The sequence below is a fragment of the Pteropus alecto genome, unplaced genomic scaffold, assembly GCF_000325575.1.
Source record: "Pteropus alecto unplaced genomic scaffold, ASM32557v1 scaffold270, whole genome shotgun sequence".
Lineage (NCBI taxonomy): Eukaryota > Metazoa > Chordata > Mammalia > Chiroptera > Pteropodidae > Pteropus > Pteropus alecto.
Window position 1 is genome coordinate 2,674,956 of NW_006430735.1, and position 27,662 is coordinate 2,702,617.

General features: G+C 33.9%; 2 protein-coding genes and 1 pseudogene across 15 annotated transcripts in view; 1 reads left to right on the forward strand and 2 right to left on the reverse strand.

Annotated features, from left to right (window-relative positions):
- CIP2A (cell proliferation regulating inhibitor of protein phosphatase 2A) overlaps window positions 1–25,573 on the reverse strand; it is a 35,909-nt gene extending 10,336 nt beyond the window's left edge. The window contains exons 1-14 of one of the 2 annotated variants that reach the window (XM_025051081.1): window positions 25,441–25,573; window positions 21,405–21,552; window positions 19,565–19,677; window positions 18,608–18,702; window positions 18,017–18,113; window positions 17,057–17,179; window positions 16,758–16,903; window positions 15,201–15,276; window positions 8,217–8,435; window positions 6,984–7,143; window positions 5,340–5,481; window positions 4,214–4,313; window positions 2,631–2,749; window positions 194–389 (exon numbers count right to left, since the gene is read on the reverse strand). In XM_025051081.1, the coding sequence (XP_024906849.1) occupies window positions 194–389; window positions 2,631–2,749; window positions 4,214–4,313; window positions 5,340–5,481; window positions 6,984–7,143; window positions 8,217–8,435; window positions 15,201–15,276; window positions 16,758–16,903; window positions 17,057–17,179; window positions 18,017–18,088 (1,353 nt within the window). In that variant the 5' untranslated portion in view covers window positions 18,089–18,113; window positions 18,608–18,702; window positions 19,565–19,677; window positions 21,405–21,552; window positions 25,441–25,573. Of the gene's footprint in view, window positions 1–193; window positions 390–2,630; window positions 2,750–4,213; window positions 4,314–5,339; window positions 5,482–6,983; window positions 7,144–8,216; window positions 8,436–15,200; window positions 15,277–16,757; window positions 16,904–17,056; window positions 17,180–18,016; window positions 18,114–18,607; window positions 18,703–19,564; window positions 19,678–21,404; window positions 21,553–25,295 lie in introns of both variants that reach the window. The other variant, XM_006905447.2, reaches the window with a different exon arrangement.
- Window positions 14,150–14,268, reverse strand: LOC112485353 (annotated as a pseudogene).
- DZIP3 (DAZ interacting zinc finger protein 3) overlaps window positions 24,979–27,662 on the forward strand; it is a 95,292-nt gene continuing 92,608 nt past the window's right edge. For 2 of the 13 annotated variants that reach the window (XM_025051066.1, XM_025051040.1), the window contains exons 1-2: window positions 25,661–25,897; window positions 25,997–26,155. The gene's annotated coding sequence lies outside the window, so the exon portion shown is untranslated. Of the gene's footprint in view, window positions 25,259–25,660; window positions 25,898–25,996; window positions 26,156–27,662 lie in introns of those variants that run through there. The other 11 variants (XM_025051045.1, XM_025051061.1, XM_025051019.1 and 8 more) reach the window with 10 other exon arrangements.

Below are 27,662 nucleotides of genomic sequence, written 5' to 3' on the forward strand. Positions count from 1 at the left end.
GATAGCCGTGTTAAAATATAGGGATTTTATGGCTGATGTTTTCTTACTTTATTTCCTAACTTCTCAGAAAATTGTTACTTTTTGTTTCAATATTCAAATTTGCATCTAAAGTTGTTTAATGTTATAATCAGGGCTTATGTTTACTGATATGTACCCAGCAGAATCCCATTTATAATGCCTATTTATTACTCACCACCACTCCAGACTGAAGTTTTTCTATTAATTCCTCAATGTTCAATCCAGGAACTCTATCTTTCAAAAGTGGAGGAGTAAAACATTTTACTGATGTTGGAAAACTGTGATTTAATAATTGCAAAGGCATTCTTCTGGGCATATGTTCTGTTTCCTGCTGTCTATAGGCATTGTTTGCTGCTATACTTTCTCCAAGTCTAGATGAGAAGCAAAAAGAAAATGAAATAACTACATGAAAATAGAGCAAAAGTCAGAGTTAGTACAGAATCAGGGAATCTTTTAGAATGATTCTTTTTGGGAATAAGTCTTCAAATATTTTTGAAATAATCTTGGAGTCTATGACGAAGTAGGATTTTGGGAAATGTCCTAAATTTGCTAAAGGAAACTCTTTTCTACTTATAACTCTTCATAGTGACAACACTTGCTTCTTAATGTTTAGAGGCACTAAAACTAGTTTGTGAGTGTGGATTATTTGTAAAAATTAAAGAAAATGTTAATGTTACGATAAGAACATTTTTCTTACCATGGGCAACATCACCTGGCCTTTACCTCTGTCCTTCACCCTTCCCCTTTCTCATTCAGTATATTCTCACCAATCTGATTTCCATTCTGTCTCTTCCGTTTATCCCATATTATTCCTGTCTCAGGGCCTTTGTATAAGCTGTTACTTTACCTAGAACACTTTCTCACCAGATCTGCATAGTGTTGGCTCCTTCTTATTATCAGGTCTCAGTTTAAACTCACTTCCTCAGAGAAGTCCTCCACCCATAATGATGTGTATGTTATAAAGCTTATTTCTTTTAACTTGCTCCCAACTAGAATGTAAATAAACCTCATGACAGAAGGCTCTCTAATTCACTGTAATATTCAAAAATGCCTAGAAGAGAGCCTGGCACATAGGAAGCCCTCACCAGATGTTTGTTAAATGTTTAAATAAAATACGCGCGCGCACACACACACACACACACACACACACACACACACACACACACACCTACCTATATCCACTCATCCATCTACCCAGCATATAATTTCACCTTATTAAACTAAGATAATGTAAAGAAAGGCATAAATAGATATAAACGGACACCTGAGATAGTGTCCAAAGAGAAAATTATACAACACAAGACAGATGACCAAGACACAGTACACTGGGAAGGCCTTGCATTCAAAGACAGAAAGGAGATGTGACTCTCACTTTCAGTAAAGTCGAAGATTTGCTTCATGTCAGAGTACCACAGCTGAAGCAAGCAGGCCACCACAAAATGAAGCAGCTTTACAGACCATTTCTATCTTGTGACTTGAGAAGCTCCCTATTTGTCCATTTATTTCTTAAAAAATATTTATTAAAAAAAGTGAAAGGAATTTTGATTATATATTCTCTTATGTCTTATTTTCCATAGTTCTTTACCTCTTAATTTATGACTACTTAAAATACTAATTCTGACAAATGAGTTAGCTAAGTTAGTTAATAGAAGTAGCAGAGGTTAGCAAGCTTTTCCTTAAAGGACAAAGTAGTTAAGTATTTTAGGCTTGAGTGTATATAGTTTGTTACAACTTCCTAATCCTGATTCAAAGCATAAATGTAGGCACAGACAATATGGAAATGAATGGATGTTGCCCTATCCCAATAAAACTTTATCTATAAAAACAGACTCCCATCTGCTGGCTATGGTTTGCTGACCCTGGCATGTAGAAATGTCTTATCTATTTACCACTGCTTCAGTTTATTCAAACTACTTTTGCAAATATATTTATATAATCTACTTAAACCTTTAAAAATTAAAGTAGAATCCTACTAAACATTTTGTCAATCATTTAGTTTATAGACAGCTCTGAAAATCTAATTTTTTTCAAACATAATTGCAAATATTCTTTTAATGTTTAAAATTAATGAATATAGTGGATAATTTTGCCTGGCCATTATCTATTCCTTCTGATAAAAGAGAATTTTTCTTTAAGAACTTGCCTTACCCACCTGCCCCCAACTCCCAACTTCCAGTTCATGTAGTTCTCATAGGTGAACCCTTAGCATCTGCCAAGGAGGGGACCTTGGCAAATGATCTAGATCTGATCAATGACAGTCATCCTTAGACTTACCAGTTAAACAATTGGGAAGGAAAAGCTCTTTCTAGGGAGGAACTAAATTGGTATGATGTCCAGAAGTAGCTTAGTCCAGAAGCTTCTTCATGAAAAGAGGCAGTGAGAGACTGTGATTCACCTAGATAGTATTTAACCATCTAGATCTAGCTCTTCCCTAAGTATACACCTGATCTTTTCAGTTGGAATCAAATTTTTTTAACCATTTGAAAAATTACTATTACGACAAAGACTTTGATTCACTAACTTTTTAATCTATCTACATTGAGGCCTGCTAAAGAAACACAGCAGAATATTCCAGCATTATAAGAGATACACTGCAAATGATTAGAACTCACACTAAGGCAGGAAAATCTGGCAGTGGAGCAGCTTCCAATAATAGTCCCAATCCAGACTGTACTTGTTCTCTATTATCTGATGTTAAAGCAAAAGCCAAGGGAGTAATCAGGCGTGGATCCTAAGCAAATCAGAAACCAGAAAATGAGAGGCAGAAAATATACATAATGTCAGGTCTTTTAGTCAAATTCTAGACAAATTCTAAAGTGTTTCTATCTGCTTTTGGACATATTTATTACTTTACCTTGTTATAATTATCTTAGCAATCAACATGAACACCAGGTTAAAAATCTGGCAAAGGTTTTGAATGCTTTTGACTGTACCTATAAAAATCAGGTCTTAAATATTTTGATGAATTTAAAATATTATCCACAACTGACTCATATTTTATTTTTCTAGCTACCATTTAAAAGAAAAACTGGCTAATCATTTCCAAGTTAATCAAACAATAAAAGTAAAATTCAAATTAACTTAATAGAAATTAAAAGTAAAATTTAAATTAACTTAATAAAAATTTTAATTTAGTGACTGAAACAATTATACTTAAAGTATAAGTCTTTCATGTCAATAAATATTTTACATTCGTACTGTAAGCCCCAAATCATCTATTCTGAAAAACATTTAAGAACTGACATAAAATCAGTTTGATTCAATTTTTACGTTGAGTAAGTTAACAGAGATAAATATTAAAACATGAATCCTTTATAACTATCAACAACGTTAAGTGTCTTGTAGATAGTTAAGTATAATCTACTGCCACAGAACCATGATAAGAGCTGGGCTTTACCTTCATAACTCCAGTGGTAACTCTTCATAACTCCTTCTATATAGGGGGATCATTATTTCTACTCCACACTCAGGAACTAAGAGCTCAGAGAGGTGAAATAACTTACTCAAGTCTGCTCTAATAAGTAGTGGAGTCAACACCTGAACCCCATCGCTTAAGCATCACGTTCTCAAAGTGTACAAGTGTTCCAGCCAAAGGTTTCAGTTTTGGCTTCTACCCTGTCTATACAGGCACAAGTCATCTTTGTTATTACAGTAACTTAATTCACAAATGTTTGCTAAGTATCTATTATAAACCAGGTTTTGTGACTATCAAGGTAAGCATCTAGAGCTCTCATTCAGCTTCTATCAATGAAATTTGTCTGTTATTTTCTACATGAACTGTCTAATCTTATTGTCATTCATAACCAAGCCCTTTTCTTCCAGATGTCTCCCTATCCTCTAAAAATCCCTACATCATCAACTCCAACCAAAAACAAAACCCCCAAAATAAGTACTACTCTTCCCACCACTGAAATGTCAATAGAAATAAATGAAGAAAACTGAAGTAGGACACAAAAAAGGAAAGCACCACTATCATCAACATTCTGTATATAAGAACTTGAGGCACTTATGATCAATTTCTACAAAACTATGTGAAATAACTGTGTAGTAAGAATATTATAGCTACATAAGACCATTGACAACTTTAAACTTTCTTCTGAATACACTAAGAAAATCATCTTCAAAAAATTAAAAATATTAAAACAGAAACCTAAATTGGGAAGCAAGCTTCACTATCTGAAGAGTTTAAACTCACCTGAAGGATTTTGTAGAAGCTTACTTCCATACCAGGAACTGATTGTTTAAGTTTGTTCATCAAATCAAGAGTTTTCAAAATTACATCAGCAGCAAGTTTGCTTTAAAAAGAAGTCATATTTAAATTAGATAATTCAAAAATTGCTTAGACCTTATTTCTGTCCAATATGCTAAAGAAAATGAAAAACCAATATTTTTGTTTTTAAACCTCAAGAAGATAAAAGTATTATTTCTTTTGAGAAGGAAAAATATCAAAGATATTTTTATCTGATATTTTTAACCCAAGATCCAAAAAGAATAAACAGGCATTAATAGTCTAAGTTTAGACAGCCTTTTTCTGTTCACAAATACCACGCTTCTACTTTTTGCTTCAAATTACTAGCAGCACTGACTTGATGACCTATTTCTTATCTTTTTCGTTGGAGTATCAACAAGAGAGGGCAAACTTAAGCAATAAAAAATACCTAATATTTACTGAATGAATTATATTAAGCTATGTTCTCAGCTATGTACCTAAAAGGGAGTACAAAAAAGTAAACAAAGATAATCCTGGTTACTGAGGTGTACAATTACTGACAATTATTATATTTATGGAAATTGGAACAAATCAGTGTTAAGCATTGAGAAGGTTCTTATAAAGAATTGTTAGATGGACTTATTTCATGTGGGAAGAAGGGGATAAAATGATCTCATTATTATGAGTGAAAATCTACCTTTAACCTTAAGTCTTGACATGCTAAGGTAGAAGAGTTGGCTTTATTAGGAAACTTTCAGTAGTGACCAAAATCCTTGTCATAAAAACTACTGGTTTTCTCATGTTTTGCTTAAAAATATTAAATTAAATGAATATAAAAATAATTACTGAGTTCAGAAGTATAAAAGAAACTTACACAATCACAATAAAAACCAACCAAATTTAAACAAAAAGCAAATTGCAGATGTTAATATCTTCAGAAACACATGATCTATGAATTAACTAAAAATTCATCATGAAAATGTTTTTAATTCTCTGCTACACTTTGAATATATATAAGAATGAGCTCCTAAAAGGGATGAGAATCACTACATCTTTTGATTTTTATTAAGTTTGGGCTTACCATTTTGCAAGTTGAACTCTATATACTTACCACAATTCAGAATCTGCTACCTTTGTTCCAAACCCCAGATCGATCTTGCCATATGTAAACTGTTGTTCTATCAGAGTGGTACATTTGATAGTAGTCAGAATTTTTGCAACATGCATTTTTAGAGTATCATCTCCACATAGAGGTAAGTTTTGTTAAGGGACACAATAAAAAAAAAAATTCTAAAAAAACCCTAGATTTGTATAGCACTTTATAGCATTTAGGATATTTCGATACAAAGTATCACTTCAATTCAGTGTAATTTTTGTTACATTAGCTCAATGGCAAATTAGGAAACTAGAGCTCAGAGCATATAAGTGACTGGTAAGTGGCAAGAGATGTGACTGACACCAAAAGTTTCTTAGTCAAAGGTAAAAGAGAATCTGTTTCTCTGCTTTTTTTTGTTGTTGTTGTTAGCAGGTATCACAATGGTTCAATAAATATTTGTTGAACTAAAGGAAGTTATTTTCTCATATTCGTATATTGTTATTTTGAATATCTATCGTTAAAAAAGAGTCAAGTTTGGTACCATTCAATGATAGAAGGGCTGGATATCTGACAGATATCTCTAAGGTCAAGCAAAGTAATCATGTGACTCTATAACAATGGTTTTCATTGTCGGCTGCATGTTAGAATTACCTGGCTAGTTAAAACAAACAATAACAAATATTCTTCCCTGCTAGGGTTTCACATTAATATAATTAGAATATCTGGAAGTAAAGTTTAGGTGTCAGTATATTTTTAAAAGTGTTCTCCAGATGATTGTAATACATAACTAAGGTTGAGAGTCACCACTGTAAAGAGAAGAAAAATTAAGCAGCAGCAGTTAAAGAGAAAATTAAACAGATATGGAGTGCTCTAAGGCAGGACAAAGTAGAGCAAATTCTTGTTGCTCCGAGATACAAAGAAACTAGACCAGGTAAATGTAAGGTATCTGGATGAAATATAGTTGTTCCTTGTTGATAAAAAAGCATTAAGGATATATTTAAAAACTGGGTTTTAGACTTCTAAGTAACTTAGAATCATCTAAAAAAAAAAGCTAACAGGGAAAGACCTAAGAAAATCATTATATAGAAGGTAAGCAGTGACACTAATTACACTCAAGGTTTTCTTTTTTGGAATGAATTAATTTGTCTTGATAATATTTGTCCTTCTAGTAATCAAGTGTACAGTCATCTTTATTAAAACACTTATGGAGGTCTTAATTTTTAAAACACAAACTAAAAAACTGAGTTAAAATAATGACATCTCTACCAATATTTCTTTATTCTCTGATACAGTCCACCAAAGATGGCACCACAAATTAGCCATTAGCACTAGAAGAGAGTAATGGTGGTTACTTTACAACATATTGCCTAATCTCAAATTGTGATAAAAATATCCAAATCAAGTTTTGAAACCATTTCTGAAAATGTTCTTTAAAAGCTTAAAAGTTCTTCACAGAAAAACAAGGAAAAAAGTCTGAATAACTTTTATGAGAACTCTTCATTGAGAATTAATTCTATAGTTTAAACTTCAGTTCAATAATTCTGAATAGATAGAAGCATGAGAAGTGATACAAATAAAGACAAAAATGTAGTAAATATAATGCTAGAAAAAAAAGAGTAATAGTTATTTAGTTTCCATGTTTCATAACAGTAAGGATATTTAACAAAACTTCAACAGCCTTGACCATCCTTTCACACTTTTTTCTTACTAAGGCGTCATCTAACTTTTGCTCTGTGAACTGAAGCTGATCAAGGACTGCAGGCAGCAGAAGGGTCACAAAACGGTCAGCTGAAGAACTGTTAGCAGTATCTATGACATCCTGGAGTATTAACCATCACCAATCATTAAAAACAAACAAAGAAAAAATTAAGATGGAATACAGAATGCAGAAATAGTCATCACTGAGCTGTAACAGTCTATTTAAATCTTTTATAATTACTTTAATAGTTCATTGACTTGTGTGTCCTATTTAAAATCTACCCTTTTATCCAGTTTTGTGGGTTATGGTGACTTTTTTTTCTCAAATGGAATAAGGTTTTGAGTTAATCAACTGCAAATAAGACTTTTAAAAATAGACTATATTTGTGATTTAAAAATTATTCTAAATTAAAAGTGTGTACTGAAAACAAATATCCTGAATTTTCTAAATGTAATTACAATAATTAAATAATAGACACTAGTCTTAATACTTTACAGCCACAAATAATTCCCATCTAGAATCTGAAAGGGCTTTTAAATGCTAAAACTGTTTAACAGTCAAGACCAACGTAAAACAGGAAAAATAACATGCATAATCCTTAACAAAATATATTTAATTACTCATACACATTTTTGTTTGTGCATAAAATCCAGTTAGGAGAACAAACATTCTAGGAAGATATTGGTGTAGGCAGAATGGGTACCAAAAACAAGTAGAGTAGTAGACAATGCTAAATCTACTAGAATGAAATGTCCTCTATGGAAAAATTTTTGTCTGTATTCTAAGTGCCTAGAAGTGGCCAGCATGCTCCACTCCATTTCACTGACTGAATCTAACGTTTCTCTATTTATTCACTCAACAGGCTAATAAAGGTAGCAGGCAGTATCTACTGAGATAGAGGAACAGAATATGACTACTTTAGTAAATATAGTTATACAACAACAAAACATACATATCATAAACCTTTACTTATTACACTGAAAGGAGTATATATAAGTTATTTAGCGAAAAAAGGAAAACACTAATATTTGTGACTTTGCCAGAAAAAAGAAATTTAGTAGCTGAATGGTAGGGAGTCTAGTAATTGAGTTTTCCTAACGTGTCTGAACAATAGGAAGTTTATTATGAATATTTTTTAAAACAAACTGTTCATCGAGCATCATAAAAGTGGAAGTCAAATTGTCAAATATTACCTCAAATATTTCCTTGAACAATTCTAAAGCTAAAATAGAACAGTTTTCTGATCCATCCAAAGGCTGGCTTGACCAACGAAGGAGAGCCACAGTAGGCTCTAAACATTTAGAACGGCTTCCCAGAATGGTGTTGCCAGATGGAATCTGTTCAAATATCATCTGAGTGAGCACATGGCGCAGCTGAGTCACTGAACAGAAGGCAAGAAGTAATTCTAAAACCTGTGCAATATAAAGTCTTCATTAAATGTCAATTTCATTGGACCTTAATACACAAAGCAAACAAATGATGAAGATGAAAATGACATACATTTTTAAAGAAAATACTCTAAAACAAAAGTTAAAACTAGTTTCCAATTTTTCTTTCAGGATTATTTTTGAAAATGTGTGAATATATTTCAGAACGTTTCAAAGAAATTTGTTAATAGTGGTTACTCCAGATAAACAGGACTGTGAGAGCCAAAGGAAGGGCAACTTCAACTAACATTATATGCCTTCTACAGTACTTAAAAATTTTTAAAGCATAAACATACTTTGTTTTTAAAATGAAAAAAAAAAAAGAAATAAAATTAGTAATTAACACTTGCTATCATAAGATTCAAAAATGTCTATAAAGCGCACTTTAGGAAATATTTGTAAGTGGGCATCCCAAAGTGTTCCAACCTTAAGAACAGCTATTTCCACACTGTTTTTGCACACTGTCAGGATTATGCCCTTTAGCTCCCCTAGTCTACCTTATTTCTTCTTTACTTCATAAATTGGGCCTTATACCACATCAGCCTGTTTATTAGCTGTTAAGTTAAATTCTACCTTATTTCATATACAACCAACATATCATTTGAACAATTTCTTTTGTCATTTCTTTGCCTATTCATTTACATTCTACTTTTATCTGTTTGGTATATAATGACATATAATTGGGCTGTGTGTTTTAATCAACTTGATAGCATCTGATTTTAAGAGAATTCAGCCCATTAGCATTCACTATGTGACAAATAACAATCTTTGATTTACCTTCTTTTAAATATAAATTATATTATTTATTTTTGAATAGGTAATATATTCACTTGATTCCAAAGTCAATGGTACCAGCCTGACCTCTGGCTATAATCTCTGAGGGCAAGCAGTGCTATTAGTTTCTTGTTTGTCTTACCAAAGATATGTTATGAACATATAAGAAAATACTTCTCAAGTACATTTACTCTGTAAGTAAAACATACAGAGAAGTACACAATTAGTGCAAAGCTAGATAGTTTTCCCAAAGTGAACACACCTGTTACCAGAAACCAGATCAAGAAAAGGAATTCTACCAAAACTCCAGAACTGACTTTTGTCTCCTCCTAGATAATGCCCCAGTCACTCCTCCACATCAGATTTCTGACACCAAGGATTAATTTCATCTTAGCTATTCTTAGATCTCTGCATTTCCACATAAATTTTCCAATCAGCTTACTAGTTTATACTGAACAATCATGTGGACTTTATATGTAAATAGAATCTTACAGCGTATACTTTTATGTCTGGCTTCTTTCTCTTAGCATTGTATTTGTGAAATTCATCCATCTTATTGCATACAGTTGCACTCCACTCATTTTCACTGCTGCACAGTCATGTGCCAAATAACAGACTGAACATACAATGGTGGTCCCATAAGATTATAATGGAGCTTAAAAATTCCTATTGCTTAGTGTCATCTTAATATCAGAGCACAATGTATTACTCGTGGTCTGTGGTGATGCTGATGTAAACAAACCTACTGTGCTGCCAGTTGTATAAAAGTATATTATATACAATTATGTATAGTGCGTAATACTTGATAATGATAATAAACTACTATGGTAATGCTTTATGTATTTACTGTATTATACTTTTATTCAGAGTATACTTTTTATTTATAAAGTTTGCTGTAAGAGTATGCTGTTACACCAGCAACAACCTCATACATTTCATTTATAGCATATCTTGAGTGCACCATTTTCTCTTGTGCTTGATTTAATCTCATGTTGTTTTATAAACTTAGTGTAGCCTAAGTGTACAAGGTTTATAAAGTCTACAGTAATGTCCCAGGCCTTCACATTTACTCAGCACTCAATGACTCACCCAGAGCAATTTTCAGTCCTGCAAACTCTTTTCATGGTAAGTGCCCTATTCAGCTATATCATTTTTTGTCTTTTACACTGTACTTTTACTGTATATTTTCTATTTTTAGATGCATACAAACCACTGTGTTACAACTACCTATAGTATTCAGTACAGCAACATGTTGTACAGGTTTGTAGCCTACAGAGCAATAGGCTATAACATATAGCCTAGGTGTTTAGGCAATACTATCCAGGTTTGTGTAACTATACTTATAATATTCATACAATGATGCATTTCTCAGGATATATCCCCACTGTTAAGTGGTGCTTGATTATATTCCGACATATAAATATACCAGTTTATTTGTCCATTCCACTGTTGATGGCATTTGGGTTATTTCTAATACTTGCTATTAGGAGTAGTACTGCTATGTTCTGCATATGTCTTCTGGTGAATACATGTTTTCAATTCTCTGGGGTAAAAACTTAAGAGTAGAATTGTTGGGTCCTGGTTTCTGCAGTGTCCAATATTAGTAGATAGCATCAGTTTTCATAAGTAGTTGTACCCATTTTTTAGCCTATGTGTAGTGGGACATTTATAAATTTTTTACACTCTCATCTATGTTTAATATTATTCCCATTTTTAATTTTAAACATCTGGTGGGTATATACTGGTATTGCATTACTATTTAAATATGGATTTCCTTGAATAGTAATAAAGTGAGCAACCATTTCATATTTATTGACCAATTCACACTTTCTTTGTTTAGGTTAGCTATTGAGTTCAGTTTTTTTCTGACTTATCTATACAAGGTTTTTAAATAATATATTTTAGATAACAGTCCTTTGTTGGATATATGTTATTATAAATAACTTTCCCACTCTGAGTTGCCTTTTCACTGTCTTATTGGTGGTCTTTTCATGAACAGAAGCTCTTAATTTTAATGTAGTACTACTTATCAACATTTTTCCTATATAGATGGTGCTTTTGCTTCCTGTTTAAGAAAATCTTTGTCTAGGCCTTCAGAGAGGATTCAAGATGGCATGGAAGGTAAAGGCTACGCACGCCTCTTCTAGCGACCACAATAAAAATTATAACAAAACTACAGAGCAATCAGTACATGGAGTTGCCATAGTTCTGACTGAACAGAAGCTCTACAAATAGTTCCCCTCAAATAACAGGTCACCTCAAAACGGCAGGAGGGGCAGAAACACGAAACGGCCTGGTCCCACAACTGCATATGGTCATTGAGAATCGGGAGGGCTATCATGGCTGCAGAGCCACCTCCTCTACCTGAGGAGCAAGGCATCCTGTCCTCACACTGGGCTCCCCAGCATAAGGTTCCAGTGCTGGGAAGAGAAGTCCCCACAGCCTGTTTGTGAAAACCAAGGGAGGCTGCAGCTGAGTGAGATGGAAGGCTGTGGGAAGTGGAGGCCTTCTTTTTAAAGGGCCCACGCCCGGTCTTGCTCTAAGCTCCAGTGCTGGGGCGGCTGCTCGAAGCGTGCCAGGGACATAGGGGAGGCACTGAGCTGTCGGGCTTCAGGGCAAGGGCTGGAGGGGTGGCTTGCTCCTTGACAAAGGTGCAGGAAAAAGCCACTGTTCCTTTGTTGAGCCCTCCCCCATAGGCCTGCAGATGCAGGTGCCATCAAATCTGGATAACACAGGTCGCTCCGCCTGGGGGTATTCCCTGAGACTCTGCCTCTCCCAACTTGTGGGTCCACTCAAGCCGCTTCCAATGATTTATTCCACACAAACAGGCTGTCTTGGCTCCTGCTGGGAACTTTCACAAAATCTGTCAAAGGCTCACAAAACCTAAAAAAGCAGCATCTGGCCTTGGCATGCCCTGGATTTCTTGCTGAGCAGCTCCAAGCCCCATATCAGGGGCAGCTGGTCTCTGTTTCTGACTTGGCCCCTCGAGGCACCTATAAGCCCAGCATGGGTGGCAGTCATATGTGGATTGCTTGGTGACTCTTACCAGGTGGTCCGAGGTGCACAAGCTGCCACTGAACTTGGCCTGCAGCTGGACCCCTCCCAGGTCTGTGCAAAGGGGCCCCGCAGCACATCTACCACATAAAGCCACTCTACTGAGACCGGGAGACTTAGAAGCCCTACTTAATACATAGAAATAGACACAGGGAGGCAGCCTAAATGGAAGACAAAGAAGCATGTCCCACTTGAAAGAACGGAACAAAGCTCTAGAAAAAGAAGTCACCAGAATGACAAACAATATACCAGATGCAGAATTCAAAACAGTAATTATAAGGATGCTGAAGGAACTTATGAGAAGAGTAAGATGAACTTAGTGAACTTTAACAAAGAGATAGAAAATATAAAAATGGAGATGGAAAACATAATAGGGAGCCAGTCAGAAAAGAAGAATACAACATCTGAGATGAAGAGTACATTAGAGGGAATCAAAAGAGTGGATGAAATGGAGGATCGAATCAGTGACATAGAGGATGGGGTAGCAGAGGACACCCAATCAGAACAGCAACAAGAAAAAATAAAAAAAAAGAAGGTGGTTTAAGAAACCTCTGGGATGTCAAGCATAACAACATTCACATCATAGGGGTAGGAGAAGAGAGAGAGAGCAAGGATTTGAAAACCTATTTGAAGAAATAATGATGGAAAACTTCCCTAACCTGGTGAAGGAAATAGACATACAATCCCAGGAAGTTCAGAGTCCCAAACAAGATGAATCCAAAGAGGCCCACACCAAGATACATCACATTAAAATGCCAAAGGTTAAATTAAAAAGAGAGAATATTAAAAGCGGTGAGAAAAGCAATTAGTTGCACACAAAGAAGTGGCCATAAAACTGTCAGAAGATTTCTCAACAGAAACTACAGGCCAGAAGGGCTTGGCACAAAATGTTCAAAGTGATGAAAACCCGGGACCTACAACCAAGATATTATTCAGCAAAATTATCATTTAGAATTGAAGGACAGATAAAGAGCTTCCCATACAAGAAAAAGCTAAAGGAGTCCATCATCACTAAGCCAGTATTAAAGGAAATGTCAGAGAGACTTCTTTAAGAAGAAAAAAATATGTATTAAAAGTCTAAATAAAGAATGGCAATAACTACATATCTATCAAGGAGTAATTCAAATGAAAAAGAATTAAATGCTCCAATCAAAAGATAGAGTGGCTGAATGGAAAAAAAAAAACAAGACTCTTAAATATGTTGTGTACAAAAGACTCACTTCAGATTAAAAGACATACACAGACTAAATGGAATGGAATGGAAAAAGATATTTCATAATGGACCTAGAGGTTAGTGTGCTGAGTGGAGTAAGTCAGACAGAGGAAGACAAATGCCATGATTGCACCTGTGTGAGGAATCTAAAGAACAAAATAAATGAACAAAAAAACCAAACAAACTCATAGGTACAGAGAACATTTTGAGGATTACCAGGTGGCAGGAGGGTTGGGTGGGGGGTCGGTGAAAAATGGGGAAGGGATTAAGAAATACAAATTTGTAGCTACAAGACAGTCATGGAGACAGAAAGTATAGCATAAGGAATATAACCAATAATATAATAACTATATATATAGTATCAGAAGGGCACTAGATTTATTGAGGTGATCACTTTGTGAGTTATATAGATGCCTAGTCACTATGTTGTACACTTGAAACTAATATAGCATTGTATGCCAATTATAATTGAAAGATAAAAAATTATTATTAAATAAAAGAAAATCTTTGTCTATTCCAAGGGTGTAGATATTCTGCTACATATTTTTTATTTTATTTTTATTATTATCATTTTTTTTAGGCGAGGCAACTCTTGGTTGACCTCACAGATTGCAAAGACCTTGTCAGTTTACGATCCCTTATTTTTTTAATTTTTTTACGCCTGCAGTACCTGGTCTTCCTAGGTGGTCTCCCATCCATGTACTAACCAGGCCCGACCCTGCTTAGCTTCCAAGATCAGACAGGATTGGGCTTGTTCAAGGTAGCATGGCCGTAGACTACATATTTATTTTAAAAATTCAGTTTTACCTTTCTCATTTAGACCTACCATCTTTCTGGAACTGACGTCCACATTTGGTGTGAGGTATGGTCAAAATTGTTTCTTTTCATGTGGAAATTCAATCGACCCAGTGTCATTTATTAAAATGACCACACTTTTAAAGACTGCACTGTTATCAGATGACTATAAACTACGGGTTTGGTTTCAGACTGTACTCTGTTCCATGGGACTATCTATCCTTATGACAATACTGCACTGTATGAATTAACACAGCTTTATATTGTCTCGATATCTGGTATATTATAAGTCCTCCAACTTTGTTCATTTTTTTCACAACAGCCATGGCTATTTTTGAACTTTGCAAAACCATATGATTTTATAATCAGCTTCACAACTTCCACACTAAAACAAAATAAATACAAAAATAAAAACTACTAAAATTTGCTGTGATTTTGATTGACCTAACATTGTAAACTCTTGTACTCTACGAACTTGGTATGTCTGTATTTATTTAGGTCTTTTATTTCTCTAGACATTTTGTAATTTTAGAGTGGATACCTTGTGCATGTTTTGTTGGATTTATTCCCTAAGCATTTGACATTTTTAAAAATCAGTAAATAATATTATTTTTTTAATTTCATTTATTTAACATTTTCTACATATTTTTTGGTGAGCTTATAAACATCTCTCTCTTTGCTATGTAGCTAGGAGTGAAATCATTGTCATATGGTATACAGTTTTCCAAAAGGACTGTACAAGTATATAAAGATTCTGGAACAGTTCTAGAGTCCTGGCAATTTTCTGTTTCCTGATCTAGACATTGGTTATATGGCTGTGTTCGGTTTTTAAAAATTTATAAAACTGTGCACTTAGAATTTTGTTCACATTATAGCTTTCAAAATTTCAAAACAAAAAGTCATGTTTTATATACCTTTGAAGAAGAATCAGGATCCTTTCCATTAAGAAGACTTAATACTTGATTAAGACATGAAGAAAAGTGCTCATACCTAGGTTTGAAATAAAAATATACATCAAATGACAATCAGGAAATTGAAACACTGAAAAAGATTTATGTATAAAATTAATACAAAATTTAAGTGTATTTTCTTTCATTTATTTATTTTGAGCTTCTAATATAGGACAGTCTTTATAAAGTTTATACTTAAACTTAAAACATATTCTACCACTATGATATACAATAAACTGCCTCTGTCATCTACTAAACAGTAAAAAACAGTAACTTATGTGGCACTAAATAAATCTTTGAAACTTTCTGTACCTTTAGGCTTTTTTTAGAGGTTGTAAAAATTCAGAGAAGATGAATATTCTAATTAGCCAGCTACTTATTAATAAAGCATCTACAATTGCCAGCCATTAAATTAGGCTCTGCAAATACAGAGGTCAGGAGCAGGTACTTTAAAAGGTACTAGAGGTACCACTCACATTATATTCTATGTGATTGGTGCATCCTGGATTTGGGAGAATAGTGCCCTGTCAGAGAACTCACAGTCTACAGATGGAGGCAGAAAGACAGAAAATAATAACATAATGTAACATACAACGCTATAATGAAGAAATGTATAGAATACTATGAAATAGAATGGGTATCAACCCCGGACTTGGTGGGACAGGCCTGATCAGTGTGGCTTCCTAGACTTGAGTCTTAAAGAATAAATAGGAGTCAGGCATATAAAGGGGAAAGAAAAAAAGAGAAAGCAATTCAGAGGACATAGCACATAGATACATGAAAGGGCATTTCTAGCAAGCTGGTGGTTCTATTTAGTGTCTGAAATGATTATACAAAATACATAGGAAAGAAAATGTGAAGAAATAAGGCTGAGAGGTTGCCAGGGACCACACTTTGGAGAATTTGGATATTCACTTTAAATGTAATGGAAGATGGCAGATTTTAAAAGGGACATATGGTTGAAGAAAAGTTGAAAGTTGAGCACATGTATAAGGTAAAGAGAGACACTCGAATGGTAGGCACTAGAGAAAGAGGGGAAACTGTTGAAGGTGATAGGATAGAGTGAGACAACACACATAATAATGGGATGTTTATGAGCGAAATAGGAGGACACTAATTAAGAATTGATATAAACCCAGGTAACTGTCAAGGAGAACAGATTTGAGGGAACTCCAATTAAATGGGATTGTTTTGGTTTTTTTTTTCCTTTGAAAAAAAGATAAAGTAGTCTTCTAATTGGAAAGTAGTAAATATCTGAAAGTAGTAAATATGTGAAAGAAAGATGACTCACTCATTCAAGACAAAGACTAAAAAATACACACATACCCTTGTTATACTTTTATATTTCAGGCCGGGAAAGCAAAAAGAATGGGAATAAAGCACATCAAAATATTCTGATTTAGCCTATTGTGAATTAGTAGAATTCAGGTTTATTAAATCTAAAAAAGGCAGTTTTATTTATCACAAACACATCTAGATTTAAAAAAAAAAAATCTTAAAATTTTTCAAAGAAAGCCATACCTGGTAAGATAATCAGCAATTTTAGGAATCTTGAGGAGATCCATGAAGAGATCAACTGAATACTTTCTGGTTAGTGTGCCATCACCATTTATGAGAATATTAAATATTAGTTGAAAAGTCTGATGAATGTTTCGAGCATGGAACAGCTTTAAAAAAATTAGGGAACATATATTATACAAAAAAAAATTTAAGTTGACACCATCCTAAAACTTAACAAAAAGCCTCAATGACTTTTAAAGTTTCAGAGAACATAAATTTCAGAATTATCTTCATAAATAATAACAAAAAATCATATTTACCTTTTCTCCAACCTCTTCATTTAATGTCAAACTGGATAATATTGAAAGTGCAAATACAACCACAGTTAAACTACTATGGGCCAAGAAGCTTATAAGAGTTCGATAAAAAGATTTCACATTATTCTGAGGAAGAAAAAAAATAAATTAGAATAAAAATTATAAGTTTTATTTTTTGGTTCAGAAAGTATATCTTGCACAGAGTAGGTAAACTTTTATTAAATATCATTATCAACTTCAAGAAGTAAAATGGTACTCTGATATACTGCTTATAGTAGTAGCACAGATAGGTACAATCTCAGTGAAGAGCAGCGTTTAGATACAGGATTATAAGCGAATGTTTACCTTTCTCAAACACTTCTATGGCTCAAAATAACCTCCATTTCCAAAGCAAGACCAGGTCAGAAAAATCCAGCACATGAACAAATGAGGTACTGTTTAATTTAAAATTAAACAGATAATACTGAATACTGCTCAGTATGGGGACTGTTTACAAAGTTACCTTAAAGAATCAATAAACTTTCTTGATTTAATATATTTCTGATGGTGGGTCAGTTAACTTCATTAGTGTGCCTTCACTTATCACAAGTACTGGTAACTGTGATATCTACTGGATATTTCCAGTAGAGTTGCCATTGATTTTGTGGAAATACAAGACTGAGGTAAACGGGATTGGCAATGATGTTTCTCTCTTCTATCACCACAAAATAATATTATCCAATACAAAAAATGGGATGCTATGGAAAAGAAAACCTTTTAGTATTCAACATTTGTACTAACCCTTAACTTATTGTCTTAGCTGGAATACTTCAAATTATTTATATGTTGATCTGATTCTTTGTTAACTTTTATAGGCCAGCTGGACGAATTCTTGTTATAATTTTTTAAAAGAAAAAGATGGATAAATTTTTCTTTAAGCATAGAATCCACCACAAAGCAAGAAATATTTTACGAACTTCTTACCAAAGTCTTTATGTATGTTTGAACAGAAAGATTGTGTCGACAAAAATTTGCCAATAATCCTAGACAAGGCATTGTTAACTCATCTTCAGAAGACTGACTGTTTTAAGAAAAATAAACAAAACAAAACATTAAGCTCATTCTAAATTACTGAGATTATATAGTAATTTACACATTTAAATTCCTTTTTGCATGAAAAAGAAAAATCTAGTTAACATATGAAGACAGCAAGCTTTGAATAGTATGGCCCACGTATTTCATGTGATCCTATTCAATTACAGCATTGAACTACGAAAATAATTTTCAAAGTGACCATATGCTATTCTCATCAGTATATTTTCATAGCAAAGATTAAAAATATAACTTTCAGTTTCAATTAGTTTTTCTCTTCAAGTAAAAACATTTCATAAATTTTTGCTATGAAAATTAAAGCTGCTTCACACCATTTAATCCTTAAAAATCATCAGAGTAAACAAGAATCCGTCTTACTTTAAAAAGTTGGGAAAAAAAATAAGGAAAATTGAACTATCACATAATTTTAGTTTAAAAATAAACCATTAGATTATTTGGTTACATGTTTGGTTGCGTACTCACATATGGTCTATCAGGAATGTAATTAATTCATCTATATTGGCACCAGAGTGAAAAATTTTGACGTTATATGTTAACCTCTGCAGAAGTTGAATGCACTGGGAATAAGAAAATAGTAATGAATATAAACACATAAAAACATATTGCGCGCTCACAAAAATGAACTCCTGTGAATGTTCTGAGCATGTCACCATTTTAAGAAGCATGGTTGAGAGCAAGAACATTTCCATTTCTTAAAATGGTTCTCTCTTTTTTTTTAAACACAAAGTAATGAGACTACTAAGAACCTTGGGGTTCATCTCCTGATTCACATGTCCCTATACATTCTATCTCAAACAGAGCATCTTGTCATCAACTTCATTCACCTAACCATCTTAAACTTATATGCAGGTTGAAACATATATATATTCCATCAATTGTAAGATATATATTTTTTTCACATTTTATCACCTTTAAAATTGCATGTCAGTTTAACTGGCGATGCTTTTCTTTCTTACGATTACATTTTAGGTTCAATAAAATATTATGGGTATAAGAGCTTTGAGTCTATGCTAAATAAGACCAAATCTATAGCTGAAATTTTGGAAGAATGTTTCTTCAACAGATTGAGACTAGATGCCAACTCAAATTACAATTTTAATATGAAAGCTTAAATCTCAAAATGCTGACATCTGTGTTTATAAGTTTGTCAAAGCAGTTACAATGTAGATTTGTTTTTCTTCAGTACAAGTTCTAAATTTGGAGAAACTTCCCTTCTCTAGAAACTTTTAAACAGTAGGACACGGATAATCAACCAGTTCTTAAATTTATTAACGGCAAGAACTGTACCTAATCATGCAGTATTATGCCAAATATGTACATTGTAAGTAAACAGTTTATAATAGATACTATACATTTTGACCTGAAAATAAGGAAAGAAGAACAAGTTTTAAGTGAAAAGTACTGCATGGGTGTCTATACCTGCAAAAACACTGAATCACTGTGGCAAGTGCTGCTCCGACAAACCACTCCTGCCAGCACATTATTCAGGTTATATGTATTCTGAAGACAGTCTCTGGTTTCATTGTCTACAGCTGTATATTAAAATAAAATGGCACAAAATATATCATTTTTACATATGGTCTTCAAAGATAAAAGATGAATGATTTTAAATTTATTTCCATATTAAATTTGCTATTATATAACAATATCAAACTATGATATGGCTATTTTATTTACAAATAACTTCCAATTCAGAAGTTTAATCAAAGAAATTGTATGAGCTAAAAAGAGAAGGGAGTGTGAGTTTTTACTTTTTTTTTTGCCAATAAACAAATGATTCTGTGTGGATTAATCTGAAGGAAAAACTTGCTTTTTTTATGTGTAGAAATTTTGCTGTTAAACGCTTATTTCAATTTTTCTGTAATCTAAAAGTGAAATCTATTAACTAAAAAGTAAGCAAAAATTTTAAAATCAAATATAAAGACCATCGCTTACAAATTTTCTAATATATTTAAATGTTGAAAATGACTGTCATTTTCATAGATACAGTTGGTGGATGTTAGAATTAGCACAGCCTTTTTGGAAAGCAATTTGTAACGTAATGACTATCAAATTGAACAATGACCTGAAAATTCTACTCGAAATTATTTGACAGAAATACACTATTATTTGAACAGAAATACATAATAATGCTCATTGCACTATTGATTCTAATAGCAAAAGTTAAAAAAAAAAAAAAGAAACATACACAAGTACCCACCACAGTAGAGTGGCTGAATAAATTATAGTACTCTACTATGTGGTATCAGGCAGCTATTAAAACGACATCAACCTGGAAAGATATCTAAGATATATCAAGTGAGAAAAGTGGTACTCTGCAACACCATTTTTGTTTAAAATAACCAAAATTATTTGTTAATTTATTTGATCTAAAATTATTTGTTACAGCATAGAAAAAGACCTGGAAAGACATGTATCAAACCATTAAGATATATCCCCAATATTATCCCCAGAAGTGGAAATGATGAAGGTTGGTGGTGATAAGACTGATTTTTACTCTCTACATCTACACTGTCTAACTTGGTATCCACTAAGCAACAGGTGGCTATATAAATTTAGATTAATTAAAGATTCAGCTTCTCAGTGTACTGCTCACACTTCAAATGCTCAATAGCCCTATGTGGCTAGTAGCTACTGCTATGGAACATTTTCACCACCAAGAAAGTTCTACTGGACATGCTGCTATAAATCTTTCTGGATCATAGGTTTTTGTGAATATACACATACTAATTTTATAATCACACAAATATCTCCCCTCCACCCACAAACACAGATCAAGAAAAAAAGTAATTAATGAAAATTTAAAAACTAAAGATAAGGTCGTAAAAAATAGAAAAAGCAACATCTGCATTTTTACCCTTAGCTCAGTTCGGCATAGCCTATCAAAAAAGGATGATTTTTTTGATCACTAGCTATAACTTTTGAGTGATGTATTTAATACTGGCATTATGTGCATGTACTCTTTTTTAAAATTCAAAAGCAGGTCAGCATTTCCCAAAGTGCATGCATTCTTATCTGTAGACCACTTAAGTTTGTATATGCTTCTGATTCTTTGTTCCAATAATCTTAAGAAAGGATGCATACAAGATCCTCTTTTCAAGAGATCCACAAAGAAAAATAATTTTGAAAGGTCCTGCAATGAAGAAATCTTCTGAATGTGAATCATTCTCCAAAAAATTCTATACCTAAACCTGCCCTTTAAAAATATTAAATTCATACATTTTCTAAAAAATGAAAAAGAGAAACTGAAATACATTACCTAGTTGAGATAACAAACTTATAATACTTAAGATCAGTGGCGCGCTTATATTTGGGTCTTCAAGTAGCTCGACAAGGCAACTCAAGCATTCACTTGGTAATATCTGATTTGATGTAAATAATCGTGTGAGCTTCTGTCCAGAAATCACCTACAAAATAGTAATTAAGATGTGTTAGTTAAAAATTGGCAGTTTTCATTCCTTTTCAATTTCGAATAAACTCAGTTCTTCCGAAGTGTCACTGCAGCTCTTTCTCAACTTAGAAAATTTATAATGCTGTTCCCTCTGTCTCAAGATTACCTATCCCTTTTCTTACTAGCTAATGTAATCATTCAGGTCTCAGTTTTAATTTGTTTCCTCCAGAAAGCTTTCTCTAATCCTCTTCTACCAACTAGGCTTCCCAACTAGGTTTGCCTATTACACTATCCTATAGTGCATTATACTATAGTGCATTACACTATCCTATAGTGCATTATACTTTTATTTTACAAACTGGTAAATTTTTGACAACCTAGCAATATTTATCCTCTCTACTATACTGAACATTCCATGAAAACACAGATTACAAATCAATACTCTATTACCAATATATTTATTGAATAAAAGAATTCCAGTACATTCATTCCACCTACTTTGAGAGAGGCAATGGAAGGTGAAAAGTAGCTAAATCTAAAGGCTTAATAGCTATGTGATTAAGTATGTGATTACTCCTGCTCCCTCCCCCAAACAGTAGCTGAGCCCAGAAGTTAGAGATTACAAAAAAGGAAGTTAAAAAAAAAATTTTTTTAAGTGGCCAGGTCAAGCATAGACAAATTTTATTTTTGGTTATTCCACGTTTTACTCCTCTCTTATAATCCTATAAATTATCCTCTCCCTTCCCCCTCAAAAAGGTAAAGCTGGAATTGAAGGCCCAAAACAGTTGTCAAACAGCCATGTATTTTCAAAATGCTTTTTGAATGTTATTCATTATTAAGCATATCTTTTCTATGCAAATGGAAAACAATTAGTTACTTTAGAATTAAATGTTCAAAACATTTTATTTTTAGAAGATTAACTCTAAGTAGGCTGTTTTAGCATCCCTCTAAACTTTCCTTTCAGTATTCCTTTTTTATTCCCTTACCTACATGTCAGTTTTTCTAAAGCTTTGCTGATAAGAGAGCTTCAGAATATCTTTTCCCAAGGATTATGTGTTTTAACATTGAAGGAAAAGTCTATAACACTGAAAGATAGGTACAAAGGTGAAATTAGATACTGATAGTAATTATTTTGTGGTAAGGAACCTTCTGAATATTGTGCTTTTGCCTATTTATAAAACTAGGCTTCTAGAAGATGAAGACATTTTCTGCTTTAAATCATTTGCCTTGGAACTGGACCTGTATTTCAATAACGTAAGTACTCTAACATGTAATAACTATTTATTACAGGTAAAATTTAAAAATTGCTTTACAAATTTTTTTTTACTCATACACATTGAATGTTTTATGCAAATAGAATTTATTTTAGTAATAACTAATATTAGCATTTATTCTGGCCTAGGCATTATTCTAAGTACATTATGTTATGTTAATTCTTTTCATCTTCATAATATCCTGCAAGGTAGGTGCTAACTATATTGCAGATGAGTACACTGAGGCACACACTAAGATATTACATAATTGAAATTCACTGTTCCTGAATCCATGCTCATAATCATTATATAAGATTTGTGCTATAAAAAAAAAAATCAACTTTGAGACCAGATCAGCTCTGTCAATAATAAAACAATTCAAAGCTTCTGCATGAGACTATTAAAAAATATAGCAGAAGTGCAGCACAATAGCAGAATGAATAATCTTTCACAAGATAACCATCTCTCTTTGTATTCTCAGATGTTGCTCTTAAAGGTTTGTCCAAATATATTCATTATTAATGTCACTACCAAAATAATTAAAATTTAAAATCTGAAAACGCCAAGGATTGGTGGTGATAAATGAGAGCAAATTTCATATATTGCTGGTAAAATGATGTAACTTGTGAAAAATTGCTTGGCAGTTTCAACTAAAACTGAACATAAACTGTAAGACCCATAATTCCGCCCCTAGGCATATTAGAGAAATGAGTACATAAATCCATAACAAAAGTTAAAAATATTTATAACATATTCAAATTCTACTCATAACTAGAAACAACCCGAATGCCCATCAAGAGAATATATATAAATTGTGATGTGTTTATACAATGGAGTTCTACACAATGATAAAAAAGAATTAAGTACTGGCACATACACAATATGAATGAATTTCAGGTTATACTGAATGAAAGAAGACATATACAAAAGTACGTATTATATAAGTCCACTTATCTGAACTTTATGAGAAAGGGCAATTGAAAAAACTTATAGGCTACTGAAGTTCTATATTATGATATAGGTGGTAGCTGTTTGAGTGTACACATGTTAAAAAAACCTACCAATCTCTTAAGATTAAAGCACGTTTTGCACTGTATCTATGTTATCTCTCTAAACAGATTTTTCAGTAAACACCTTTAAAGTTTGGAACACAGTATCAAGTGGTCAGTCTGTAAGGCTCAAATTTCTTTGAAGTCTTCAATTCAAGATAACTTGGTGCTCATATTTACAACATACCTGTTTTTTCTCAAAGAGAGATAATGTTTCAAATTAATATTTGAAATACTTAACTCCTTAAGCAATAAAACCGAGAGCACTGCTTATTCTGTGGCTTGTGGATGCATTAGCATACTATTCTAACCTAACTGAGAAGCAAAGCATTAGCATTTAACAGCTAACATTTTTGTCTTTATTAAGTTTGCAGAAATTTGTTGAGGTAATGAGGTAATGAGGAAAAAGAAAATGCACTTAGGAGATGGGCACCTGAAGTAATAAGAAAGAGCATGAAGTTTGAGAGAACAAAGACACATTTAATGTACTCGTTTCACCAAAAACTGATGTTTCTGTACCATTTGCAATAGTCTTCTCTTTGTAGTATTTTGCTAATATTTGGTAATTTAACCTTTTTCATGGGGTTAATACAACAAATAGAATGTATTTTAAAATTATGTTCAATTCTAAGTTAATAAAGCTGTGACAGAAAATCAAAATAAGCTTTGATTGAGATCAATTTTTTTTATTAAGCTGACGTCAATTAGTTGGAATTTAATGCATGACGAATGACAGCAGAATAAGAACAAAAAAATTATAAAACAGAATTAAGTACTATAGACACAACTCAGTGGGAATTAACAGAAAAAATGAAAGCAATTCAGTATTTTAGCGCTGAAAAAATGAAAGCAATTCAGTATTTTAGCGCTGAAAAACTGTGAGCAATATATTTTGGTAAGGAAAAAAGGTTATGATTACTAGTGAGATTGCTTCTTAATCCAGAGAGAGTTGAAATATTTTTCCAGTCCGAAGTCAACATGAGTTCAAGTAAAAGCAGTAAAAATAGGTTCAGGTTGTAAACTGCCTAAAGGACAAGGAATAAAACAAGTTTTAATCATCACTCCCCATCACCTTCATCGAGAATCGCCGTATATTGTCAAGGCTCTGTTACGATGGAAGAAAAAAAAAGCAAATGGAAAGATACAGCTCTGAGCTTTCTCTACCAACCCCAAATACAGCCTAAATTCTCCAATCTTTCGTCCACCCTTCCTCTTCCTAGGACTTTCAGGAGTCACTCGTCCCTCCCGCTGCAGCCAGCTGAACGCAGAGGGTACTAGAGGCGGTGTAAAAGAGGGTGGGAATTCAACTCGCCTTCTTTACCAAGATAGACAGACAGCTGAGGAAGGGAGGAACTGTCCTTTCTTTCATAGGCTGGGGCCTCTACCCGCGGCCGCACCCGTTAACTAAACATTATCTCAGGTAAGCCCATCTCGTCTTCCACTGCGGTGCCCCTCACCTCCAAGTGCCGCAAAAGCTGGGTACCGTTCGCCTCCGACTTGACGGCTTTATACTGATTGATGGTCAGGAGCAAGGACTTCAAACAGGCTGTGGCGTCCATGGGGACCCGCTAAAGACCCGCCAAGGGGTCAGGACCAACCTACCAAGTCAGGTCTCCAGCTTTCGCCGCGCTTTTTTTAATTTTCGACCCCACCCCCTAGCTTCCAGGAGTTTCCGGTTCCGGTCGCGCTCCAGAAGTCCCAAGGCACTCTGGGGGACTGCTCTAAACCACGGGGCGTGGGAGAAGAGAAGGATGGAAGGAAGCGGGCCACGGGCAGAGAGAGCGAGCCGCTTCATGATTCTGTGCAGTGGGTCGGGAGGTGTCCTTTCAAACCGCTTATCCGAAAAAAACGCGAGGTTTTAGCTTCGAGATCCCAGGAAGACAATCTCGCGAGAGATGCGATTGCGTCTCAACCTGTGAAGGGGCGGTTAGGCGTAGGGGGTCCTTGTTCATCAATGCGCTCTGTTTGATTCCTCCGCCTTCATGCTGGATGGCCAGTTTTTTCCTTTGCGCATCATCCTCCACCTGAGAATTGGTCGCTTTTCCCTAGTCTAGACACGGTGAGGAATTCTGAGGAGGAGAATCTTGAGCTGTAGATTTTGAGACAGCCTGGGAGGGGCCTCTTTTTAAAATCTCGTATGTCCGTCCTTTTTATCCAGGAATGTTTGTTTCTCAGAGTAAACCTATGATCTTTGGGATTCTGTTTCAAGTTAGTCATGCCCTTAACGAAAGTCGTCAAACTTATTTGAGAAAGCAACCTGCAGGTGACTACTGAGCCAGGTATTGCTCCGGGAGTGTTCTCGTTAGTGTCAGTTTCTGTAAGTGAAAGTGTCTTTTTATTTGGCATGATTGATTTATAAATCTCGATGTCTATGGAAATGGCGCTGTCGTTTGCTGCTTTTGATCAGAGATGATATTATGCATGTGTATATCATGGTTCCGGAGCTTTTTGCTTAATTTATGCTAATGTTGAGTAAAGCTTTAAAAACCAGTTCGGATAAAATTGTAGGAATAGGTTACATATCCTTTTACTTAAACCATTTGTCAGAAATCATATTTTGTCAATTTTGTCAAAGGAAATATTTGCTGGATGGCCAGTCACTACATTTCTAAGGCAGGATTTACTTTTATATTAAAATCAATTTAAAATATTAAATCTGAAAGCTTAAAATAATATGGCCATTTGAGATGCATGTAAAAATCATTGGGTAATTCATGTATTTATGCAGCCATTCATTCTGAAAGCAATTATTGAATGTAATATGGGCTAGACATCACCACTCAGGGAACAAAGATAATGAAATATCCCCTGCTTCGAATGAACTGTCTAATAAGAGAAATGGAGTTCGCCAAATAAATTAGAGGCACCATGGAGTACCTATGGAGTTCGCCAAATAAATTAGAGGCGCCATGAAATTATGGTGAAGCGGAGTCAGGCTGTCTGCTTACAAATCGTAGCTTTACCTTTTACTGTATGATCATAGACAGATTCTCACTGCTTCAGTCTGTTCATAAGGTAAAATCTGGCTAACAGTAACGCCTGTTGCATAAAGTCGATCATTCAATAAGTAATTAGAGCCTACAGTGGGCTAGGTACTAGGAATAAAAATCCTATAGTCAATAAAACAAAATTTTACCATTAACATTCTGGTAGGGAAAAGAAAAATAAATAATAAACACAAGTTAAAGAAAGTGAGGTGGAGGAAAAAAATAGAATTATTTCTCTAATGGTGGCTGAGAAGAAAGAAAATGGGAGGTCATGATAGAGAAAGCAGCCTTTGAGGAAATACTTCAAAGAGCCATGCACTCTAGAGGAAAAGATTTCTAGATAGAATAGTAAAGCAGAGGCCCTGAAATAGGAGCCTGACAGTGTATGTCAGGAACAGCAAGGACTCCACTATAGCTCTAGCAGAGTAGAAGAGATGAGGTCATGTTAGATGGTGCAGAGTTACCTAGCATACTTAGTGTTCTCAGAAATGTTAGTTACAGCTTAGTTCCTTGGCAAATAATGTGATAACAGTTTGGTAGTGTTAGACTTTTCATTAATAATGACAAGTGCATCATCATTATCTCCATCCCCATTTTGAGCTAAGGGAAAAGGGTTTAAACTGCTCACTGTAAGTGCTATCTTTCTCTGAAATCTTGCATTTTAACTTAAGCAGTCACACAAACTTTGCATCTTTTATATACAGTATTCATTTTAATATAAAGTATCTTTCTCAAAAAATCTTCACCAAAAATTGATGTTGTAAATTTAGTAGGATGTACCATGATGATATCTGTGAGAAGCTGACACATCTTTAGTCAGAGATGCTATCCTAATAT